The sequence below is a fragment of the Neomonachus schauinslandi genome, chromosome 9, assembly GCF_002201575.2.
Source record: "Neomonachus schauinslandi chromosome 9, ASM220157v2, whole genome shotgun sequence".
Classification (NCBI taxonomy): Eukaryota; Metazoa; Chordata; class Mammalia; order Carnivora; family Phocidae; genus Neomonachus; species Neomonachus schauinslandi.
The window spans coordinates 97,271,123-97,292,657 of NC_058411.1; the positions used below are offsets into that span (position 1 = coordinate 97,271,123).

The 21,535-nt window shown below is 39.2% G+C and overlaps 1 protein-coding gene across 1 annotated transcript in view; it reads left to right on the plus strand.

Moving 5' to 3' along the window:
* The first annotated feature begins 4,790 nt into the window (after positions 1 to 4,790).
* AQP9 (aquaporin 9) overlaps positions 4,791 to 21,535 on the plus strand; it is a 43,124-nt gene continuing 26,379 nt past the window's right edge. The window contains exon 1 of the mRNA XM_021693876.2: positions 4,791 to 5,257. Coding sequence (XP_021549551.1) covers positions 5,147 to 5,257 — 111 coding nt within the window. The 5' untranslated portion in view covers positions 4,791 to 5,146. The remainder of the gene's footprint in view (positions 5,258 to 21,535) is intronic.

Sequence of the window (21,535 nt, forward strand, 5' to 3'; positions counted from 1 at the left end):
ATCTTTAAAAAAAAAAGAAAAAGAGCTAGTTAAATTATGGCATATTTGTACAATGGAATATTATATAGTCATTAAAAAGATCAGTTATACAGGGGCGCCCAGGTGGCTCAGTCGGTTAAGCATCTGACTCTTGATCTCAGTTCAGGTCTTGATCTCAAGGTCTCGAGTTCAAGCCCCCCATTGGGAGGTATAGATTGGCATAGAAAGATGAACAGAATATTTTAAGTGGCAAAAAAACCCACTAACCTAATATCAGGGGAAAAAAATATTTATACAGATCTACTGAAAAAGAATTCTGGAGATATATATTCCAACCTATTAACAGTGGTTATCTCTGAGGGCTGGGATTATGGGAGGTTTTTATGTTTAATTTAAATACTTCTGAATTAGTTTTATTTTTTTCATGTAATATGATTTTATGCTCAAAGGGAACTGGTTATTTTTTCCCCAAATAGAAAAGAAAGAATGTGGAGAAAACCAGTGAAATTGTTGCTATGAATTTCTTGCTTATGTTTCCCCCAAAATTCATATGTTAAGGCCCTAATCCCCAATGTGCTAGTATTCAGAGCTGGGGCCCTTGGGAGGAAATTGATTTTGAATGAAGTCCTGAGAGTGCAGTCCCCATCATGGGACTGGTGTCCTTAATGGGGGATAAAGAGGCAGGAGGTCCCTCTCAGCCATGTGAGGATACAGCAAGAAGATGGCTATCTACAAACCAGGAAGTGTGCCCTCACCCAAACCCAACCATACTGGCACTCTAATTTCAGTCTTGTTGTACCGGCCCAAAGTGACTAAAACAAGGAATTTAAGGTGGCACAACTCTGAAGGGATGTTTTTCAGGATAGGTAAGACCTGAAGTTGCTTGTAGGCCCTGGGAAAGAAATCAGTGGAGGAAAGAGATTGAAAGTGTGAGGAGATTATTAATTAGCTGAGGTCCTAGAGGGGCGAGAATAGTACAGTAGCATCAGAGCTAGGTTTATAAAGAAGGAAAGAAAAGGAGGATAACACAGAAAAAATTAGGGCAATTTTTTGAGAAGGAGAGGCACAAAAGGTATTATAGCTAATGAACCCATGTTTTTCCCCAATGGATTCAGAGAAAAGTTTATCAGCTGAGCAGGAGTTTTGGGACAGCTATCTGGAGTGGCATAGAAAATGTATTGCTGCTACATAAAATGAAATAAGGCATGGTATCTGAATCATCAGGTATATGCTTATGAGATTCCTGAACTCCATCCCAGGTGTACTAAAATCATAATCTCTCAAGGTGGGTGATCCTAATGCACACTAAAATCTGGAACCTTTGAAATAAAAGGTTAACTAAGAATATACAGCCACTGCTGATGCTAGATCACAGTGATCTGAAATAGGGTCAATCAGTATATTAATATGATTTTCTCCAACATCATTCAACATCCTGAGAAGAGAGTATTTGAGAGAAATAGGTGGCTAGGTAGACTCAGAGTTGGGCTTTGGCAGCGTGGATGTAGGAGGAAGTCAGTGTGTCAGTGGAACCTGAGATACTGGTAAGTGCACTGTTAACCTGGATGACCACAAGGCTAAGAACTGAGTGGAGAGGAAAGAACTGAGGGACTGAAATTTATGAGGAGGATGTGCAGCACATTTGTGAAAGTTAGAGAGTGGGTGAAATGTGAGAAGTGGAAGTTTTAGTCAGTGAGATGTGCCTTCTCGTGAAAGGTTCTCAAAGAGGAGATGGTGACACATTCCAACAATGTCCATCAAAGGGGCTTCTGAACTAGAGTGGAGATAAGAGTTGGTCAAGTAGAAGAGGTTGAGGAAGTGAGGTCAGAGTGTGAGATAGTTCTCCTTATGAACACCAGACTTGTTGAAGCCCATGAATGGAGGCAAAGATGGTTACTCAAGGTACAACCAGATAGAGAAGAAGAGAACGTTGAGGTCAGGGAGTAACAGAGTCGGGGGGGTGAGAGCTGGGTAGGCTGGCACTGGAGAGTCAGCATGGCACTGCATCTAGGGGAGCATGGTTCTAGAACTCTTGGTGGCAGGACTAGTCGATACGTTGACAATGTACAGTGAACTCTCAGATGTCCATGTGATGATAGCTGGAATTTTAGTTCAGTGCTTTGCATATGCTTCTATTTTGCTACATGATGTATTCATTTGGAAGTCTTTGTCACTTAGACTATATAATGCCTTAGCACTAGACTTCTGTTTTCCTAATTTTTGAATCCCCTGTGTCTGACACATGGTATATACTCAGTTAAAGCTTTTTCTGAAAGAGTGAGTGAATGAAGGAATGGAGGATGGATGGATGAATGAATGAATGAATGATGAATGAATGAAAGAAACTAAGCGGCCCCATATTTCCAATAGGAACTTTGGTGGGAGGGTGCAAAGGAGAGTGTGAGTGAGTTATGTTTGATGAGAAGTTGTTCATGGTGATGAAGGTGAGAGTGTGACTGTCATCTGAAAGCAGAATAAGTGAGATAACAAAGATTTCATTCTCCACGTGAGCATGGAATGTCCAGTACCACAAACTCAGCCTCTGCTTTCTTCAAATTCTGCCCCCAGGCAAGCTCAACTTTATTCTTGGCTTCAATTATCACGTCTATGAGCACACAAACCTCTCCTCTGATTCCAGAACCATATCTCTTCCTACTCAACTATCTTTTCTCCGAAGCGCCAGAAAGCCCCTGAGGCGTAATCTGCACACACAGACGTCACCATCTGCCACAGCAGTCCTGGTCCTCTTTGGGTGTTTTCTCTCCCAGTACTTAGCACCTTCTTCCCCAGGAATCAACTCTGCTGAGTCCCTCTCCTCACCTTCCGTAGCCACACTTCCAAGTTCTTCCAATTTTAAGATCTAAAGTTCTTCTCTCCATTGTCAAAGCCACCCAGTCCTGGAATTCTGTAATATCCTCCAGTGGGTTTACCTATGCCTACTTTAGGCCCCTTCCAATCTCCTTTCCACCTCACAGCCAGGATGATTTTTTTTAACTCAAATTTGGTAGTGTTGTGTTCTCACTTAAACCACCTATGCAGCTTATCATTGCTTTTAGCCCTGAATGTTATTTATAGGCTCAGTCTGTGTGGTCTGACTCCCACCCATGGCTCCAGGTTCATTTTGCACTGTGTTCCTTCACTGCCTCTGGGAGTCAGGCAGTAGATTTCTTTTGTTCTTGAATACTGTTCCACCCCCACTCCCCAAGGCCATTGTACATGCACTTCCTTCCCCACTTCGTGCAGTTAAACCCTACACTTCCTTCTGATCTCAGCTGGGACATGATTTCCCTGGAGAAGCCATCCGAGATCTCTCTGTTCAGGTGAAATCCCCCTCTTTTATTTGCTCATAGAAATATGTCTTCCATCTTTATAGCATACATCTCAGTTGCGATTTCATATTTCTGTGTGTGTGATTATTTCCCTATGCCTATCTCCCTCACTAGACTCTAAGCTCTGTAAAGGGCAAGAACTGTGTGTGCTTTGCTAAGTGCAGTGTTTAGCACATAATGAGTATGCCAGAAATATTTGTGAGATGAGTGAATGAAGAGACCAAAGAACACTCTTGTGTAGTGTTAGTTATAGTCACAGCAATAAAGTCCTGTTTCTCTGGTCCACCCGCTGGGACTTGGGAATAGGGTAGTCATCAGTAATCCTTCTAGACAATGGTATCCATGATAACTTAACCAAGAGTTAAAGCCAAAAATGCTGCATTCTTGTCCTGGCTCTGGGATGGTGTGCCCTCTGGCAAGTTCTAATTTTTTTAGGCCTAAACTCTGTATTTCACCTCTAGATTAGGTATCTCCTTCTGTACTTAGACTCTAAACAGCTGTTTTCTCCAGACCTCTTCTCCCTCCCTGCCTGCCTGCCTCCTCAGCTGGAAATGACTGTAGGCCTCCTGCAAAGGGAGGGGAAGGCCTGAAAGAGAACTGGCTTCTCTGTGGGAGGATTGGGAGGAAGCACAGGGCGTGGGTACTAATGCTATGAAACTGCCTTGGTATTCAGAAACAACTGCTGGATTCTATTTCTTCAGACAAACTAGTTTTGAGAAGCAAGGCTTGAATATTTGACATGACAGAATGCTAGTCCTAAAGAGCCTGTTGCCTGCAAGGACGTTAATTCATCAAACTTCAATGGTATAACCTAGAAGCCTTGTTTCAGTGTATTTAATCCCTTTCTTGTTTAACTGGGGTGTCTCTTTGATCTTCAGGCAGTATAGAGTTTCAAGCCACTATTGTTTATTTTCTATGTGTTTTGCTTAAATATTTCATGGAAAATGAAGGGGAGAAACTTGGTTTTCAAGTTTCTGGAATCCTTCAGAAGAAAGTCAGCAAGTTGCTTTCTCCATCATTCTGATTCTTGGATCCCAGTTTGTCCTCAGTAGATGAAGCCCAGCTATAGTAACCAAGGAGGAGATCCATCCTGTCCTAAAGTCTTGCAGTGTGAAATTTGCAGTGGTCTCTTTGTATGTTAATTTCTCCATCTCTAGAATGGATGCAATTGTTTTTACCACCCTTAGGGAGGTGTCATTAAATCACTGAAATGATATTGGAAGAAAACAAGAGTGATTAATCTTGCAGAACAACACATCTGTATTTTCTCCATATTCTCCAACGTGCATGAAAAGTTCCTTCAGAAGAGAATGTTTACATTGGATGTATGTATACCTGATTTGATAATCCCAAACTACACCCCAACCACCCACTTCTGAGTAGGGGGAAAAAAAAATCAGAAGCCTGCAATTGTGTAACATGAAATCTCTTCTGGACTGGAGCCCATCGCTGTGGTTTGGCAACACAACCAGCACAACATCTCTTTTCTCATCTCTTGGGAAAAAAAAAAAAAAAAAAAACCAACAGAGGAAAAAAAAAAATACCTTGAGAATAAAGGTAATGATTAATCTATCAGGCACAAAAAGGATCGTTTTGGGGATTTCAGACTGTAACTCACGAAGTCAGATCAACAACAGTGAACAGGGGATGACAATTTCACCAGAAGAGGATTAAGTCACGGGCTGTAATTGGGACAGCATTTGTACAGTCAGAGAATCTCACCAGACATCTCCAGGAATCTGAGCAGTTGTTAAAACTTCAATTTTCACGTGCGAGTGAAGTAGGGGCCAGAAGAAGCAGGTACTGGTGGAGAGAGTGGTTCTTGGATAAGCCCCACGATGCAGCCTGGGAAGGGACGAAAGGGGAAAAGCTTCAAGCAGAAGCTGGTCTTGAAGAGCAGCTTAGCTAAAGAAACAGTCTCTGAGTTCTTGGGTACCTTCATAATGATCGTAAGTATTTCCTGAATTCTGACCCAGTTATGCCTCTCTTTCTACGTAGCTGGTGGCGGATAGTTTTGTTTTGTTTTCCTTAAGTTTGTTTCCAGATTTATCTCTTCCAGGAAACAGCACGTTACTTCCAGGTTGTTTGGCTATTTACTGGCCACAGGTTAGGTTTCCATTTACTCATTTCATTTATTCTCAAGAGTTGATGGGGGTTGGAGAAGGGGAATAAACTACTTTCTTCATTTCAGAGATTTACTCAGACTCTGAGCTGGCTTTGATTAAAGTCAGCTGTTAGAAATTTTTCTCATTGATTAACTGATGTATACCATGTTCATTTCCCACAAACATTGAAGTGACTCGCCCCTTGAAATAAGGATCGGCAGTCAATAAATATGAATGGCAAGAAACAACTCAGTAGTACAAATGCTTGGCAAGGCTTGTGTTGTCAGATCACTTGACTTTTAGTAAGTTAGAAATTTCGCGAAGTAGAAATATGTATTCTGCAACCATCCAGCTTTGGTTTTCCGTGATTTTCCCCCCTCTATTTACCTTAAGCTAATCTCTAAAGGTCTTTAATGAGAGAGTTACAAGAGCCTTCTGTCTATCTATCTATCTATCTATCTATCTATCTATCTATCATCCTATCTATCTATCATCTATCTATCTAAAGGAAGGACTGATTCTAAGAACAACTCAAGGGTCTTGGCCAGGGAATTGCACAGCTATTAATGAAAAACTGGACAGTTTACTTAAGTGGCATGGGCTCTAGGCTTTCATCCTATTGCACATTGTAGTATTCTTTCGATGCTGAGTTTTTAGCTGGAGCAAGACCATTTGTGAGCAGAAAATGAAATGTTTGATTATTCTCATATGCCACAACTACTGACTTTAACTTGCTCTAAAAAAATAAATAAACCTGCTCAAAGATTCCCTACTTCAGGTATTAGTAATTTCATTTTTCTTAAAGTTATAGAGAGTTGTCCATAAATTTTGTACTTTAAAAGTTCTCTGGTAATGTACAGCATGGAGACTACAGTTAGTTAACACTGTATTGCATATTTGAAAGTTACTAAGAGAATAGATCTTTAAAGTTTGTTATCAGGAGAAAGAAATGTGTAACTACGTGGTGATGTTAACTAGACTTACTGTGGTGGTCATTTTGCAATGTATACAAATATTGAATCATTATGTTGTGCACCAGAAGCTATTGTAATGTTATGTCAGCTGTATCTCAAAAAAAAGTTCTTTGCTTTGTATAAATACATAATAATTTAGGGGAATAAGCCAAGATCAAGAAACAAATGTGAACTCAGAAATTTGAACTAGTGTAAATTGAGAGGGAGTTGTAGATTTTCTGGTCTCTGAGAGCCTCTTTTTACTGGATCCACTCACGTATTTTCAAGGCATGTGGACAACTCCTTGACTGTCCTCATTCACTTGAGTTAGGAATGCGGATGGGGTGGGTAGTTTGAAGGAAAAGAGAAGATAAAAGCCCATGATTCTTCTGATCTTCAGTGCTTACTGGAAAATCACCCTCAGCGAGACAAGAACTCTGGGGTCATGTTCTTGACAGTTTGGTACCAGTGAGGAGAGTGGATGTCACCACAGACTCAATTCAGCTCTGTGGTGACCTGTGGTACAGAGAAGTAAGCAAATTCAGTTACAATCCGCAGTGCTCTGCAGAAAACACAGAGGAGGAAGTGAACTAAACATCCATTTTGCAATTGAAAAAGCTAAAACCTCCTTTCTTAATGAGAAGCTGTTTCATAATTCCATCCTGTCTGTGTTGAGTAAATAAAAGTTGCTTTTGGCCATTCACCATTCTATTCATACAACTAGTAACATGTCTTCCTCTAGTATTCAAGGTGGGAGCTAAAGAAATATCTTCTATTTTATGTTGAAAATGAAACTTTGTATCTTCTGGTGAAAGCCAGTAATTGCCTAAATGTTTCATTTCCATCTACATTGTACATTTACTTTTTAAAATTAATTAATTAATTAATTTTTCTTTGTAAAGCAACCTCTGATGGAATCCATAATTGTGATTATAATCTTTTTATTGAGGCTTGCGGGGGTGGGTATATAAACAAGACGCTTTTGCACACAGTATTTTTTTTAACCAATTAATCTTCGTGGTTTTGCTCAACTATCAGCCAAAGTAATTGTTTCTGCTTAATTAGAAAACATGCATTTTGTGTTGCTTTGTATAGCAAAAAGCTTTGCATGTTGATAAGGCAGGGGCAAAAAGGAACATAAAAAAGATGGGAAAGGATATACAGGACTCTATCAGGCCTTCAAATTTGTTTTTTCCCCCAGATGTTGGGAGTCTGGTGCCATTTTCCCTCCTCCTCTCAAAATCTGCTCTCAGGAGAAGCATCTTAAACTCATTGACACCATGGTGTAAATGACTGATGACGCCCACTTAACCATTAGGATTAAAGTCCATGAAAAATTCTCTGTAGACTACAACTAAAAACAGCAATGATTAAGTTATAAGCCGTTGAACTATCTCTAATTTAGGCTTGTAGTGAAGGGATAAGTAGGCCTTTTTGCCTTTGCTAGTGCCTGGGAGAGGGTTTGTAATGTGTCTTCCCTAATATGTAGAAGAGGTTTTGAAGCCTTGAGCTGCAAAGGAAGGGAGAGAGCATGTATTAAGTACCTACCATATGTTAGCTTCTTTATATATATATATCTGTTTAATCCTACAATAGTTGCACTAGAAAGGCTTTATTAACACTCATAAACAGTTGGAGAAATGAGGGCTCAAAGAGACAAAGTAACTGGCCCAAACCAGGAAAGCATGGAACTGGGATTCTTTCTAATTCTAGAACCTACACTTCCCACCTATTGATGGAATTCCTTCCCCAATGTCCTTGATAGATAGTAAATCAGACTCCCTCTACTTTAACATCTCCATAGCTTGGAACCATGAAAGAGCTCTCCTTTGCTTGTGGGCATGCGAGTTTAGCTGATGGGCACCGAATGAGACCAGGCCAAAGGCTTCTGAAGCAGAAAAGACGGCTCAGTGGGAGCCAACAGGTATGAGGGGAAGGTAGAGCACAGGGAACTGCTCAGCCCCCTGCCCATGGCTCTTGGCCTGGGGATTTCAAGCTGCACATTACATATCCACTGCTTAGAAAGTTCCTGATGTAAAGAAACACTCATTAAATGCCGGCTCCCTTTCCCAGTTCTCTCCCCTTCCCCTCTTTGACGTGGAAGTCTTTGTAGTATTTGAAAATAGCTGCTTTGTCTCCTTCTGGACATCTTGCCGGCTCCCTTCCCCCAACATCTGCCATGGAACTCTGCACATACATAACTGGGACCCCATAAAGTTTTGTTCAATTAAAATGTCTTTTGGGGGCTGTACTTCACAGAATCTCTAGTCATTTCTTGTAGTAAATATTCACTCCTCACTATTCTACAGTGGAGTGGTATAAAGATGTGATTCTTTGATACAGAGTTGATCCTATTGAAGATGCTGAGGTGAGCAAGCCGCCATATTTCCTCCTGCGGTAGAAGGGCATCCTTCCAGGGCTGGATTTATGAGTGGGTAATCATCTACTTGTGTATTGGGAAAGATTCTAAATTCTTGTCTCACTCTGCCAAGCTTACACATTGAAGATCTACCTTTTGGCATCTCTAAGAATGAAAAAATGTAAATACTTGCTATAGCCTTGATCTGTGCCCTGAAGGGAAATAGAATGAGCAGAGACCTGGGACACAGGATATGGAGGGCATGGGGGAATGCGTAGTGCAGAAGGGGGGGAAGAAGTGGGATGGATGGTACATGAGAAATGTCGGACCCCACCATGTTTTCCATATCTGCTCTTGCCTTCCTCCAAGACTTCATGACCATACTTCCCACCTTGCCAGAGTCACTGAGTTTGTCATTCTGTCTTGAAGAGATCTCAGATATGCTGACTATAGAAATTCTGGGGCTTTAAAATTATTATTACAAAATGTGCTCAGATCTTGGAGTGGGTCTATTCCCGACTGGAGAGCTTTTGAAACAAAAGAATATATGATTAGCATTTAGAGTAAAATAGGAAAATTCTTAAAATAAGCTAGTTCTTAAAACAAGTGCTTTGCAGGGCATAATTCAGGACATTTGGGACTGCTGCATATTTAGAATTCCCAGGTACTAGTAGGACAGCTCTGAGATAGATGCTGCTGGCCCTTCTTATTGATGGGGAACCCAAGGCATGGGCTGATGTAATCGTGTGTCCTTTGAATCAGTGTGGAGCCCATATGTCCTGCCTTAAGCATGCACTTGCCCATGATTTCCACTGTGCTTCCCTCCAAGAGGCATAGAATGCTTTCTCCTATGGATTCTTTTTTTTAAATTCCAGTATCATTAATATACAGTGTTATATTGGTTTCAGGTGTACCGTAGAGCGATTCAACTATTCTGTACATTACTCAGTGTTCATCATGACAAGTGTGCTCTTAATCCTCTTCACCTATGTCACCCACCCACCCCGCACCGCCCCTCTGGTAACCATCTGTCTGTTCTCTAGAGTTAGGAGTCTGTTTTTTCCATTTGTCTCTTTTTTTCTTTGTTTGTTTTCTTCCCTAAGTTCCACATATGAGTGAAATCATGCAGTGTTTGTCTTTCTCTGACTTATTTTGCTTAGCATCATACTCTCTAGATCCATCCATGTTGTTGCAAATCTCATGTAGGTTCTTGTTTATTTTTATATTTATATCTTTCCTGGAAGGGGGGCGGGGGGAAGAGAGAAAGATCAACTCCATTTTCCCAGATGGAGAAACAGGTGTAACATAATTAAGAGGTTCACCCAAGGTCACCCAGCCTATGAATGCAAGAGCTGGGCTTGATATTTGACTGTAGTTATTCCTAATGTACCATTGTTTGATGAGAATTAACTCCTTTCCTGGGAAAGCCCAAGAGAACCTTACTAATTTTATAGTGTAAAATACATTAGACACTAAAGGTGTCAAAAGATGATAATATAGAGCAGACACGATCATGGCATGGAAACTTTATAGAAGATCTATTAGCGTAGAGTTTATGGACCACTTCAGTACCTACAAACACACTCAAACCTCTTGTAACATGAGGGTTCTGAGGTGATTCAGTCATATCTTCATGTCCCTAATGAACACATTGACCATGCATTGCACTGTGTTTCTTCTAGTGCTTCTATTTTCTGGGTTCTCCTTGGGACCACCCTGTGGCTCAGAGCAAAGGACTGACAGGCCAGTGGCCATAGACACCGTAACTCCTCTCCTGCTTTCTGACTCAACAGTCACTTGCCCTTTCTCTGATTCCTCCCTGCTTGGTCTGCTTATTGCTTTGCAAAGACCTGCCCCACTCCAAGGCGGGATGTCCAGGATGAGGGTCCCACTGAGCTAGGGCCGTCGGTCTGCCCACAGCTGATAGGACAGAAGCCTCTGCTGTCAGCAGTGCCTGGCAGATTCTGGCCACAAATGGCATGTTTGCGGGAGCGGTGTGGAAGAATCTCTGTCCTCAGGCTCTCAGGCACTGGCTTTGGAATGAAGTGGCCTCTGTCGTCCCACCCCTGTGTCTTCCAGGTGAGGAAACGGAGACCCACATGCTCACAGAATTCTGTCAAATGCTTTTTCCACCACAGTAGGACATCAGAGAGAACTTGCACAGTCAGTCCCACCTGATTCTTATGATTTACTTATAATTTATGTTTAGTTCTCAGCTTCTCATGGATTTGTACTTCTGTCCTGGGGACAGTTACTTTAAGAAAGTGCCAGCTTCTAACTGTGAACATGGGGAAGAGTTAAATAAACATGGCGGGATCTGTGTGGGCTCTTGCCCTGTGCCTTCAGTGGGTGTGAGGGTGTGAGATGGCCCAAAGCAGGAGGTTCTTTCCCTTCAAGTATGGCGATGTGATGAGGACAAAAGACAACAAAAGGGGTTAACATTTATTGAGCATACAGTATACCCAGACACTCTTTAATTCTGGCAACGTCTCACGAGGTAAGGGAATTGTTCGTATTTTACAGATGAGAAAATGAAGGCTTACTACGATCAAGCAACTTGCCCACAGGCGAGTGTGTGGCAGAGTTGGGATCAGAGTCAAATCCCTGTTTTTCCTTCACTGTGCTGGAGTTATTCTCACATACGCTTTTGAGCTTTTACTACTGTTGCCCGAAACAACATGTGTTACTGTTTTGTATGCTTTAAAAATGTACGTACGTGCCTTCCTCGTTTGTATACCTTCTACAATTTGAGATTTTCCCCCAAGTACACTTCCTGAGACTGATCTATTTGGAGCCATGTAGATGTGGGTAATTCATTATAGTTTTGTATTGCAGTGGCTTTATGTCTCCACTCCCCTTATGAACCGTTAGGTGGTTTGCAGTTCGTCACTAGGAGCACCACTGCAACGATGAACATCTTTGTACACGTCTCCTTGTCCGTGTGTTCCAGAGTTTCTTCTGAGTATACACTTAGAAGTGGGTTTGGTGGCCCAAGGGCATCTTCAACTTCATGCATATTGCAAAATTGCCCTCCAAAGTGGTTTTAAATTTACAGTACCATCAGCAACCTGTGAGTTTCCATTTTCCACGTACTCCCTGACCCTTGATATTATTCAACTTTTAGATTTTTGCCCATTTGACATATAAGAAATAGAATTTCACTAATAATTGTAATGCAGTTGACCATCTTTTCATGTTTACTAACCTTTAGATTTCCTCTTCTGTAAATTGCCTGCTCATATCCTCTGCATTTTAATTTTGCCCTATTGATTATAACAGGATATTGGTATTTTTAAAATCCAGACATTAGAGATATTTTGTGTTTTCTTATTACATAGTTTCATGTCTTAGTTTTGATATTTAAGTCTTTAAATAATTAGAATTTATTTTGGTATATGATGTCATCACAAGCAATAGAAGTAGAACAGACTGTCAAAAGTGTTACTGGAACAATTGGCTGTCCTACCAGATAAAGAGCACCTACTCTCTACATCATATACCAGTTAGATAGAGATCATATATCAGTTCATATATAAATGTGGTTGTAGGCCTAGACTTGATTTAGTTCTATCGATTTCTCTGTCCAAACCAGCACCAATGCCATATATTTTTGTTATAATTACTTTCTAAATTATTTTTTGTTATCTGGTGTTTTTCTTCCTTATTTTTCCAATATTGTCTTGGCTATTTTTAGCCCTCTATTCTTCCATGAATTTTAGGATCAGTTTATCAAGTTCCATAAATACCCTATAGACATTTTGACTGGAATTGCATTAAATTTATGTATTATTCTGGATAGAACTGGCACCTTTAAAATATTGAATCTTATATCCACGAACATGATGTAGCTCTTTCTTCATAGGTCTGCTTTCTAAACTTATTTTTGAGTTTTATAATTTACTTGATATTAGTCATGTATATCTTTTGTTTGATATATTGTGGTTGTTATTACTGTTGTGAATGGTACATTTTAAAATTATATTTTCTAAAACAAATTATATTTTCTAATTGGCGACTACTAGGGTTTAGGAGTAACATTGACTTGTGTGTATGTTGATCTTGTATTCAGCAACCTCGGTAACTCTCTTATAACACAAGTAAATTTATGGATTATCTTGGATATTCTGTATAGATCAGGACTGTCAAATATGATAGCCACTAGCCACATGTGGCTACTTAAATTAAAATTAAATTTACATAAAATAAAAAATTTTTTTCTTCAGTCTTACTATTCCCAGTTTGAGTGCTTAAGACCCATATGTATGACTTCTGGCTACATTGGACAGCGTGGATATGGAGTTCTATTGGACTGGACTGGTATAGATAATATTTTAAAAATATTTTTAATATTTTTTTCTGAGAATATGAGAACTTTTCTTCCCTTCTTGACCTTAAATATTTAATTTCTTCTTATTACCATGGTTAAAACCTCTCTAGTACAAGGTTACTAGAAGCTATAATTGTAGCATTCTTGTTTTATTCCCAACTTTAAAGAATCTGCTTCTCATGTTTTACCATTAAGTGTGATAGATAGCTCCTGTAGGCTTTTGGTAGACATTCTTGATTTGAGTAAGGAAGTTCCTGTCTACTCCTAATTTACTAAAACTTTCATTAGGAATGATTGTTGAATTTTAAAAATATCTCTTCTATATTTATTGAGATAAGCATATGGGTTTCTCTTTTATCTGTTGATAAAGAAAATTACACTGACAAATATTTTTAGCATTAAATCATCCTTACATTCCTCAGATGAATTCCCATTAATCATGCAGCATTTAGTTTGCAATGTTTATTAAGGATTTGGACTATAATTTCTTTTTATTATGTTGTCCTTCATCCAGTTTTATCACCGAGATTATATTAATGTCATGAAATGAAGTTCTTTCCCTCTTTTTATATTTTCTGAAACACTTTGCATGCCGTGATCGTGTAGTGGTTAGTACTCTGCGTTGTGAAACACTTTGCATAAAGTAAGGATTACCTATTCCTTGAGGATTACTTAGCATATGCGCTGAAAAAAAGAGAGGGAGAGAAAGAGGGGAGGGAGGGAGAAAGAGAGAGAGGTGTGTACAAGAAGATTTCTCTAAAATTTATGTCTAATTTAGATTCTCCATTCTTTTTCTTAATTTAAATTCAATTACCCAACATATAATTTATCATTAGTTTCAGAAGTAGAGTTCATTAATTCATCAGTTGCATGTAACACCCAGTGCTCATCACATCACATGCCCTCCTTAATGCCCATCACCCAGTTACCCCGAAGATACATATGTAGTGATCCTAAGGGGTACCTGCACCCCAATGTTTATAGCAGCAATGTCCACAATAGCCAAACTGTGGAAAGAGCCCAGATGTCCACTGACAAATGTATAGATAAAGAAGATGTGATACACACACACACACACAGACACACACACAGGAATATTACTCAGCCATCAAAAAGGATGAAATCTCACCATTTACATCAACGTGGATGGAACGGGAAGGTGTTATGCTGCACGAGATAAGTCAGTCAGAGAAAGACAATTATCATATGGTTTCACTCATATGTGGAATATAAGAAACAGTGCAGAGGATCATAGGGGAAGGGAGGGGAAACTGAATGGGAGGAAATCAGAGAGGGAGACAAACCATGAGAGACTCTTGACTATAGATTCTCTATTCTTAATTACACTTCAGCAGTTTATATTTTTTTCCTAGGAAACTATACTTTATTGTGTTTTCAAAAATAGTTTTTCAAAATTGCTACTTTCAAAATCAGTACAGTGAAAACAGTAATTCTGAAATAATTTTTCATAGTATTTGCATGGGCTTTTAATATCTCTACTGTACCTGTGGTGATGTTCTCTTTCTAATTTTTTATGTGGTTTCTTTGTTTTTCACTCAGTAGTTTCTGCTTTGACCTTTCTTAATATTGTTCCATTAAGTTGATCAGGTTTCTTTATTTCTCCCTTTTCTCCTGTTCATTCTATTTTTAAGTATTTATGTTTGCATTAAAGAAATGTATTCTTGAGTTAACAAAGTTTAAAGTGAGTCAATATCTCTTTCCTTCTGAACAACAGAAAAACTTTTTAAGATCCTGACTGTAATCAACCACTCTGCCTTACGCGTCATTATTGTCTGATATTTAAATTCTACCCTCATTATTTTTATTATTGGTGTTTTTAATAGTGATCACTTATTTAAATTTACTATCATTTATCAGTTTATTTGCTAATTATTCTTGCATACATGCATCTCTTTTAGGTGCAGTTTCCTTCTTTGTGCAGTAAAAAAGTTTTCTTCAGGAAATTTTTCAGGGTGTGTGAGGGATAAACTTTCTCAGTCTTTGCCTGAGTTCTTCATTTCACTTCAAGTCTCAATGATTAGCTGATAAATTTTAGGTTGATGATTGGTTTTGCTTGGCATTTTGCAGGTGTCATCCCAATGACTCTTATTGCTGTTGACAAGACTGTTGTTCGTCTAATTTTTGTTCTTAATCTGAATTTCTCTGATTACTATTAAGAGTTTCTCTATGTAGTACATGCACACACACACACACACACACACAGAAATACTCAGCCATTAAAAAAAAGGATGAGATCTTGCCTTTTTTAACAACACGGACAGACCTAGAAGTTATTATGCTAAATGAAATAAGTCAGACTGAGAAAGACAAATACCATATAATTTCACTCAAATGTGGAATCTAAAAACTATAACAAATGAATGAATAAATAAAAAGCAGAATCAGACCTGTAAATACGAGGACAAACTGGGGTTGCCAGAAGGAAGGGGAGGGGATGGACAAAATGGGTGAAGGGGAGAGGGAGGTACAGGCTTGCAGTTATGGAATGAATAAGTCGTGGGAATAAAAGGCACAACATAGGGAATATAGTCAATGGTGTTGTAATAGCGTTGTATGGTGACACATGGTAGCCACACTTGTGGTGAGCATAGCATAACCTAAAGAGAAGTTGAATCACTATGTCATACACCTGAAACTAATGTAATATTGCATGTCAACTATACTGAAATTTTAAAAATTATAAAAATAACAACAACAAAAAGAGTTTCTCTTCCTTTTCCCCTGAAATTTCACTACAATATGACTAAGGGTTATTTTATTTTATTCGTAGTGCTCAAGATTCATTGTTTATTGGAATTTAAAGATTCACAATTTTTACCAATTCTGGAAGATTCTCAACTTTATTACTTTGCCTTTCCCCCAGTCTATTTTCTCCTTTTAGAATTCCTAATATATGTGCATATATGCCTGACTCTCTCACTTTTTTTCTTTATGTCTCTAGCCATTCTCTCATATCTGTATCTCTTAATCTCTCCATGATGAATTTTATGTAATTGCCTCAAACCTGTCTTCCAGTTCACTAATTCCTTACTCCATTGTATCTAATCTTTTGTTTAACACACTCATTAAGTTTTTAGTTTCATTCCTATGTTTTCATTTCCAGAAGTTCTATTTGGTTCTTTTTAAAAATTGTTTTTCTTTTCTTAGGTGTTTATTTTTTTCATCTCTTTAACTCACTAAAGTCTAATATATTTATGGTATTTTATGATTGTTCTGTCATCTTAAGTTTTGGGGGAGCTAATAATCCTGCTTATTTTACCTACTAAGTCTCATTGATGAAGGATCATTTCCTGTAGTGTTTTGTAAATTTGTATTGTGAACTCTTCAGGAAGGTTTGTTTTTCTCTGTGGGAATTCTATATGGCCTGAGCTGTGGAGTCATTCTTCTACAGCAGGTTTGCATTTGTTTCTGCTCGGTTGCCCAGGTATATCACCAACCAGAAATTATTATTGTGAAGTGGAAAACTGGAAAAGGAAGATTGATGAATGTGCATGCCCTGTTGAAGAGCACTCTCCCAGAAGAATGGCTCTCGGCTCCCTTTCCCCCACATGGGATTTGTGACCATGAATGACTAGGAAATCCCATGCTTTCTCCAAATGAAGCTGGTTCTCTTCACGTCCTTAGAGCCTGAGTCAGGATCAGCTGAAGGAGGACTTTCCTATAGACTTCCCCTTAACAGCCCTGAACATGAAGGGCCAGACTAGCCCGGAAAATTTCAGAGTTCCAAAGGACTTGGGGAGAAAAGTCCATTCTGGGTCACTGATCTAAAGGCTACGGACACCTAAAGCCAAACAATTCTGCCAAACAGAACTCTGCTTTTGATCCCTGAATTTGAATTTTGACTCAGAAAATTTGCCACTTTCATTGACTTTCAAAGAGGAAGTACTTTTGTTTTCTGCTTTCCAAAGTGGGTTTGGTTGGTTTTTCTTTAGTGACAAAGCCCATTGCAACATGTTCCCATTACTTGACAAGAAAGGAGAACATAGAAATGAGAGCAGAAGTTGGCTCCTCTTTACTCATCAGCCTTGTGATGAAGATACCACATAAAATGAGGGACCATGAGGAAGAGAATCCTCATAAAAGTGAGGTAGCTGATAGATCTGATTGAAATGCTAAAACAGCCCAACAATGAAGGCTACTCCGTACATCTAGTGGGCACCTTATTTCATGTCTGAGGTAGGATTGCTAAGGCCACTGAACCCACAAAGCAAAGCAAATTCTTTAAAAGAAAATATGCCAACAAAATTTTCCCCCCCTCTTGATAGATTGAGTGATCATGCTAAGACACACAGTCCTGGCTTGGCCAGGCAAGACCAAAAAGGACCTGAGGGCCTAGTCTTTCTCAGCCTAGAATCAGCCCACATACATTAGTCTCTGTTTTGAAGTTTAGATTTTCTTAGGAGGAAACCTCCCGAAAAACCTATGCCTCTATCAACAGGTAAGTGGTTTAAGAAATTGGGGTGCATGCTTACAATGGACACCTATGTAGCCACTAAAGATAATGAGGCCAATTTTTATATGCTGATATGAAACGATTCATTAAACTATCAAATTTTAAAAAGCAGGCAGAAAATAATATGTATAAAATACTCCAACTTTATAAACACACACATACAATTTTTGACAGAATATACCAGAAAGTATTGATATTAGTTTCTGTAAAGAATAAAATATAAAATCTGGGATAGAAAAGAGACAAATTTCTTATATTTTATTGTATACCTTTTGTAATTGAAAAAATCTTACATATTTATGTACATTTTCTTCACTCCTCTGCTCCCCCTAAAAGAGCTCACTTAGCAGAATTTCTCCTTTCCAAGTAGGGAGTTGCTCAAAATGTGTTCTAAAGAACACTAGTTCCATGAGATGCAAATACAAATTTTGAAAGAAAATATGCTGACCTTCCCAAATATGTTTGGAAAACACTGGGTTAAACCAAGTTAGGCAGTTTTTTTCAACTATAGGACTTGTCAGAGCTTTTAATGTTCACTATAAACTAAGAGGGGAATAGAATATATTGATGTCCCCAGACTCACTTGACCACAAATCCCTTCCTTAAATTTTAATTCCATTAGAGTTAACATACAGTTATAACTGTATGTTATATAGCAATATAACATACAGTGTTATATTGATTTCAGGTGTACAATATAGTGATTCAAAATTCTCTACATTACTCAGTGCTCATCAAGATGAGTGTACTCTTAATCCCCTTCACCTATTTCAACCATCCTCCCACCCACCTCCCCACTGGTAACCACCAGTCTGTTCTCTAGAGTTAAGACTCTGTTTCTTGGTTTGTCTCTGTTTTTCCTTTATTCGTGTGTCTTGTTTCTTAAATTCCACATATGAGTGAAATCATATGGTATTTATCTTTCTCTGACTTATTTTGCTTAGTATTATACTCTCTAGATCCATCCATGTTGTTGCAAATGGCAAGATTCCTTCCTTTTTATGGCTGAATAATATTCCATTGTACATATCTTCTTTATCCATTCATCTATCATTAAACACTAGGCTGCTCCTATAATTTGACCATTGTAAATTATGCTGCAATAAACATAGGGGTGCGTATATCCTCTCGAATTAGTGTTTTCATATTCTTTGAGTAAATACCTGGTAATATGATTACTGGATTATATGGTAGTTATATTTTTAATTTTTTGAGGAATATCCATACTGTTTTCCACAGTGGCTGCACTAGCTTGCGTTCCCACCAACAGCACACAAGGGTTCCTACTTCTCCACATCCTCGCCAATACTTGTTATGTCTTGTGTTTTTAATTTTAGCCATTCTGAAAGGTGTAAGGTGATATCTCATTGTAGTTTTGATTTTTATTTCCCTGGTGTTGAGTGATGTTGAGCATGTTTTCATGTGTCTGTTGGCCATCTGTATGTCTTCTTCGGAGAAAAATTGGAATGACACAGAGAAGATTAACACAGCTGCTGCACAAATCCCTTTTTTTGAGGAGCATCTCGTGGAACTGATGATCTATGGAACATACTTTGGGAATTGCAGGGCCTAGAATGAATCTAAGAAACTAATCAGCCCCCAATTCCTCTGTCTCCAGGGTTCTTCCAAACTGAAAGTGACCCAAGGTGTACTTAACATTGTTAGACCACTCTAAATAAAGGGAGAGCTGTCTTGAGCAACCCCCATCCACATTCAGCATAATCAGACCATGGTTATCCTAATATGAACACTGACACCTTAATAATAAATAAATAATGCTTAATAAATAATAATTAAATGCTTAATTAGTTCCTTATTCTGGCGCTGGGATCATGATCAAGTTCTTGTCCAAGCTAGCATTATTTGGATGAGTTGAGGGATGTGAATGCCTGATGTAGGTCAGAAAAGAAGAGCGTTGTTCTTTTTAGCTTGTGAGAAATAATGGTGTTTAATCACCTTATATTTCTGAGGCCCAATTTTGTTCTTGGTACTTCTTTCTACTCAGAGAGCTCTGAGGTTGGCCATCTGCCCATTCACCTGGTTCTCAAACCTCGGATTCCTGTTTTTATGAGCCTGCCCTAATATCATCTCTTTGCAAGTACAGCTGGTTCTTGAGTGGTGATTGATCTTATCCTGATGTTCTCTCAGGCTGCGTGCCACCAAATACTTTATTTTTAACCAAAACGTCCCAGTTTCAGTCCTGGGTTTTTTTTTGTGACTATTTTGTTATGACTGAGAAAATTTTATTTTCCAATTGAAAAACTAGCTGACTGGAAAGCCATACATAAATATGCATTCTGCCCTAATAAAGGGAACAAGCAGACCCACCGAAACAGTAGCGGTTGTCAGAAGAGGAACACAGAACTAGGAATCCGAAAACCTGGCTCCAGGTTCAGATTCTGCCACTTATTATCTGTATGAATTTTGTCGAATTATCCAGTCTTCCACTTTTTAAGTCTTTATTTTAATTCCAGTTAGTTAACATACAGTGCAACATGAGTTTCAGGTGCACAATACAGTGATTCAACACTTCTGCATAATACCGGGTCTTAATCACAAGCGCACTCCTTAATCCCCCTCACCTATGTCACCCATCCCCCCACCCGCCTCCCCTCTGGTAACCATCAGTTTGTTCTCTAGAGTTAAGAGTCTGTTTCTGGGTTGTCTCTTTCCAGTCTTCCACTTTTGAAATGCAGATTAAACGTTGGCAGGTAATGTACGTGACAGTGTGGTATACATGCTATGTTCACTTATCCAGTGGTCAGAATTATGTGTAGTCAAACCGGGGCCCCATCGTTGACCACCCGTGAGAGTGTGAGAAATTCTCTTAACCTCCCTAAAAACTTCGTTCCCTCATTTGTGAAATGGAGGAAGTAAGAGGACCTGACGCACAGGGCTGTTGTGCGGACCAATGGGCTAATGTATGAAAAGTGCTTAGCTCATAAAAAGCACTCAATAAACATTAGTTGTTGTTGTGACTATTATCGTTATGTCTTCCAACGGCTATAGTCACATCAACTGAGCAGATATATGAGAGGTAGAATGTGGGGCTTCTGGTAACATATACCTACAGCCTGGGCTGGAGGGCCAAGGTTTGCCGAGAATATGCTGGCAGATTGGCATTTGTTCTCCTTCCTCCCCCGTTACAAAAAGCAAGATGTTTATAGGAGGAGGGGAACCTCTGGCAAAGCCCCAAAGTGACTCCCGCCTCAAGAAAGGGGACTGGGTTTTTGGTCTCCCTATCACTGCTACCTTAGATGAAGTCATGCCCGTGGTCCGTCCTTTATTTGAAGGTCTCCACAGATTCTCCCTCCAGGAACTGAGAGGCTGGGCTACCTCTCATCCCGGAGATGTTATCACCACGCCATCTGTGGGGCCAACAAGTCCCTGGCACCAAAAGCTAAACGGCTTTCTCTTCCCAGGACTTTGGATGGGAGTCAGTAGCCCCAAAGCTTATTGAGATGAGGCAGGTCATGTATATGAGTGAAGTGGACAGTGTATGTCCTGTCTTAGGATGCATCTGCCACCCAGGCTCTCTCCACTGTGGCCAAGTAGGAATTGGGTGGGTTTTTATCAGATTTTCAAGTTTTTCAAAAATGGTCAGAAATCAAAAGTTCTATGCAATTTTTCTCTTTTTAAATACTGGCAACAATTTCTAAAATAATAATGATAAAAAAAGCACCGTGTAGGCCAAACAAACATATCTCTGGGTCAGTCCATCCCACTCATAAGCTGTCTTCAGCCATGGACCACCAGTTTGTGACTCTGCTCTAAGGTGTCCTTAACCGCATTCTACACAGACAAAATATGCTCACCAGAGTAGGGAAAATGGAGAGACCATGAGGGTCTAAGCCTTCTGTTCAATATCATCTGTTTATAAGAGGCCTGGCTATGGGAAATCTAATTCCTGCATGCGAGATTGTTGTCCTTTTCTTTTCCTGTCCTAACACCTGGCAAAACTGATTGAGGCAATAGTGTGAAAACCATTTTTTAAAAAGATTTTATTTAT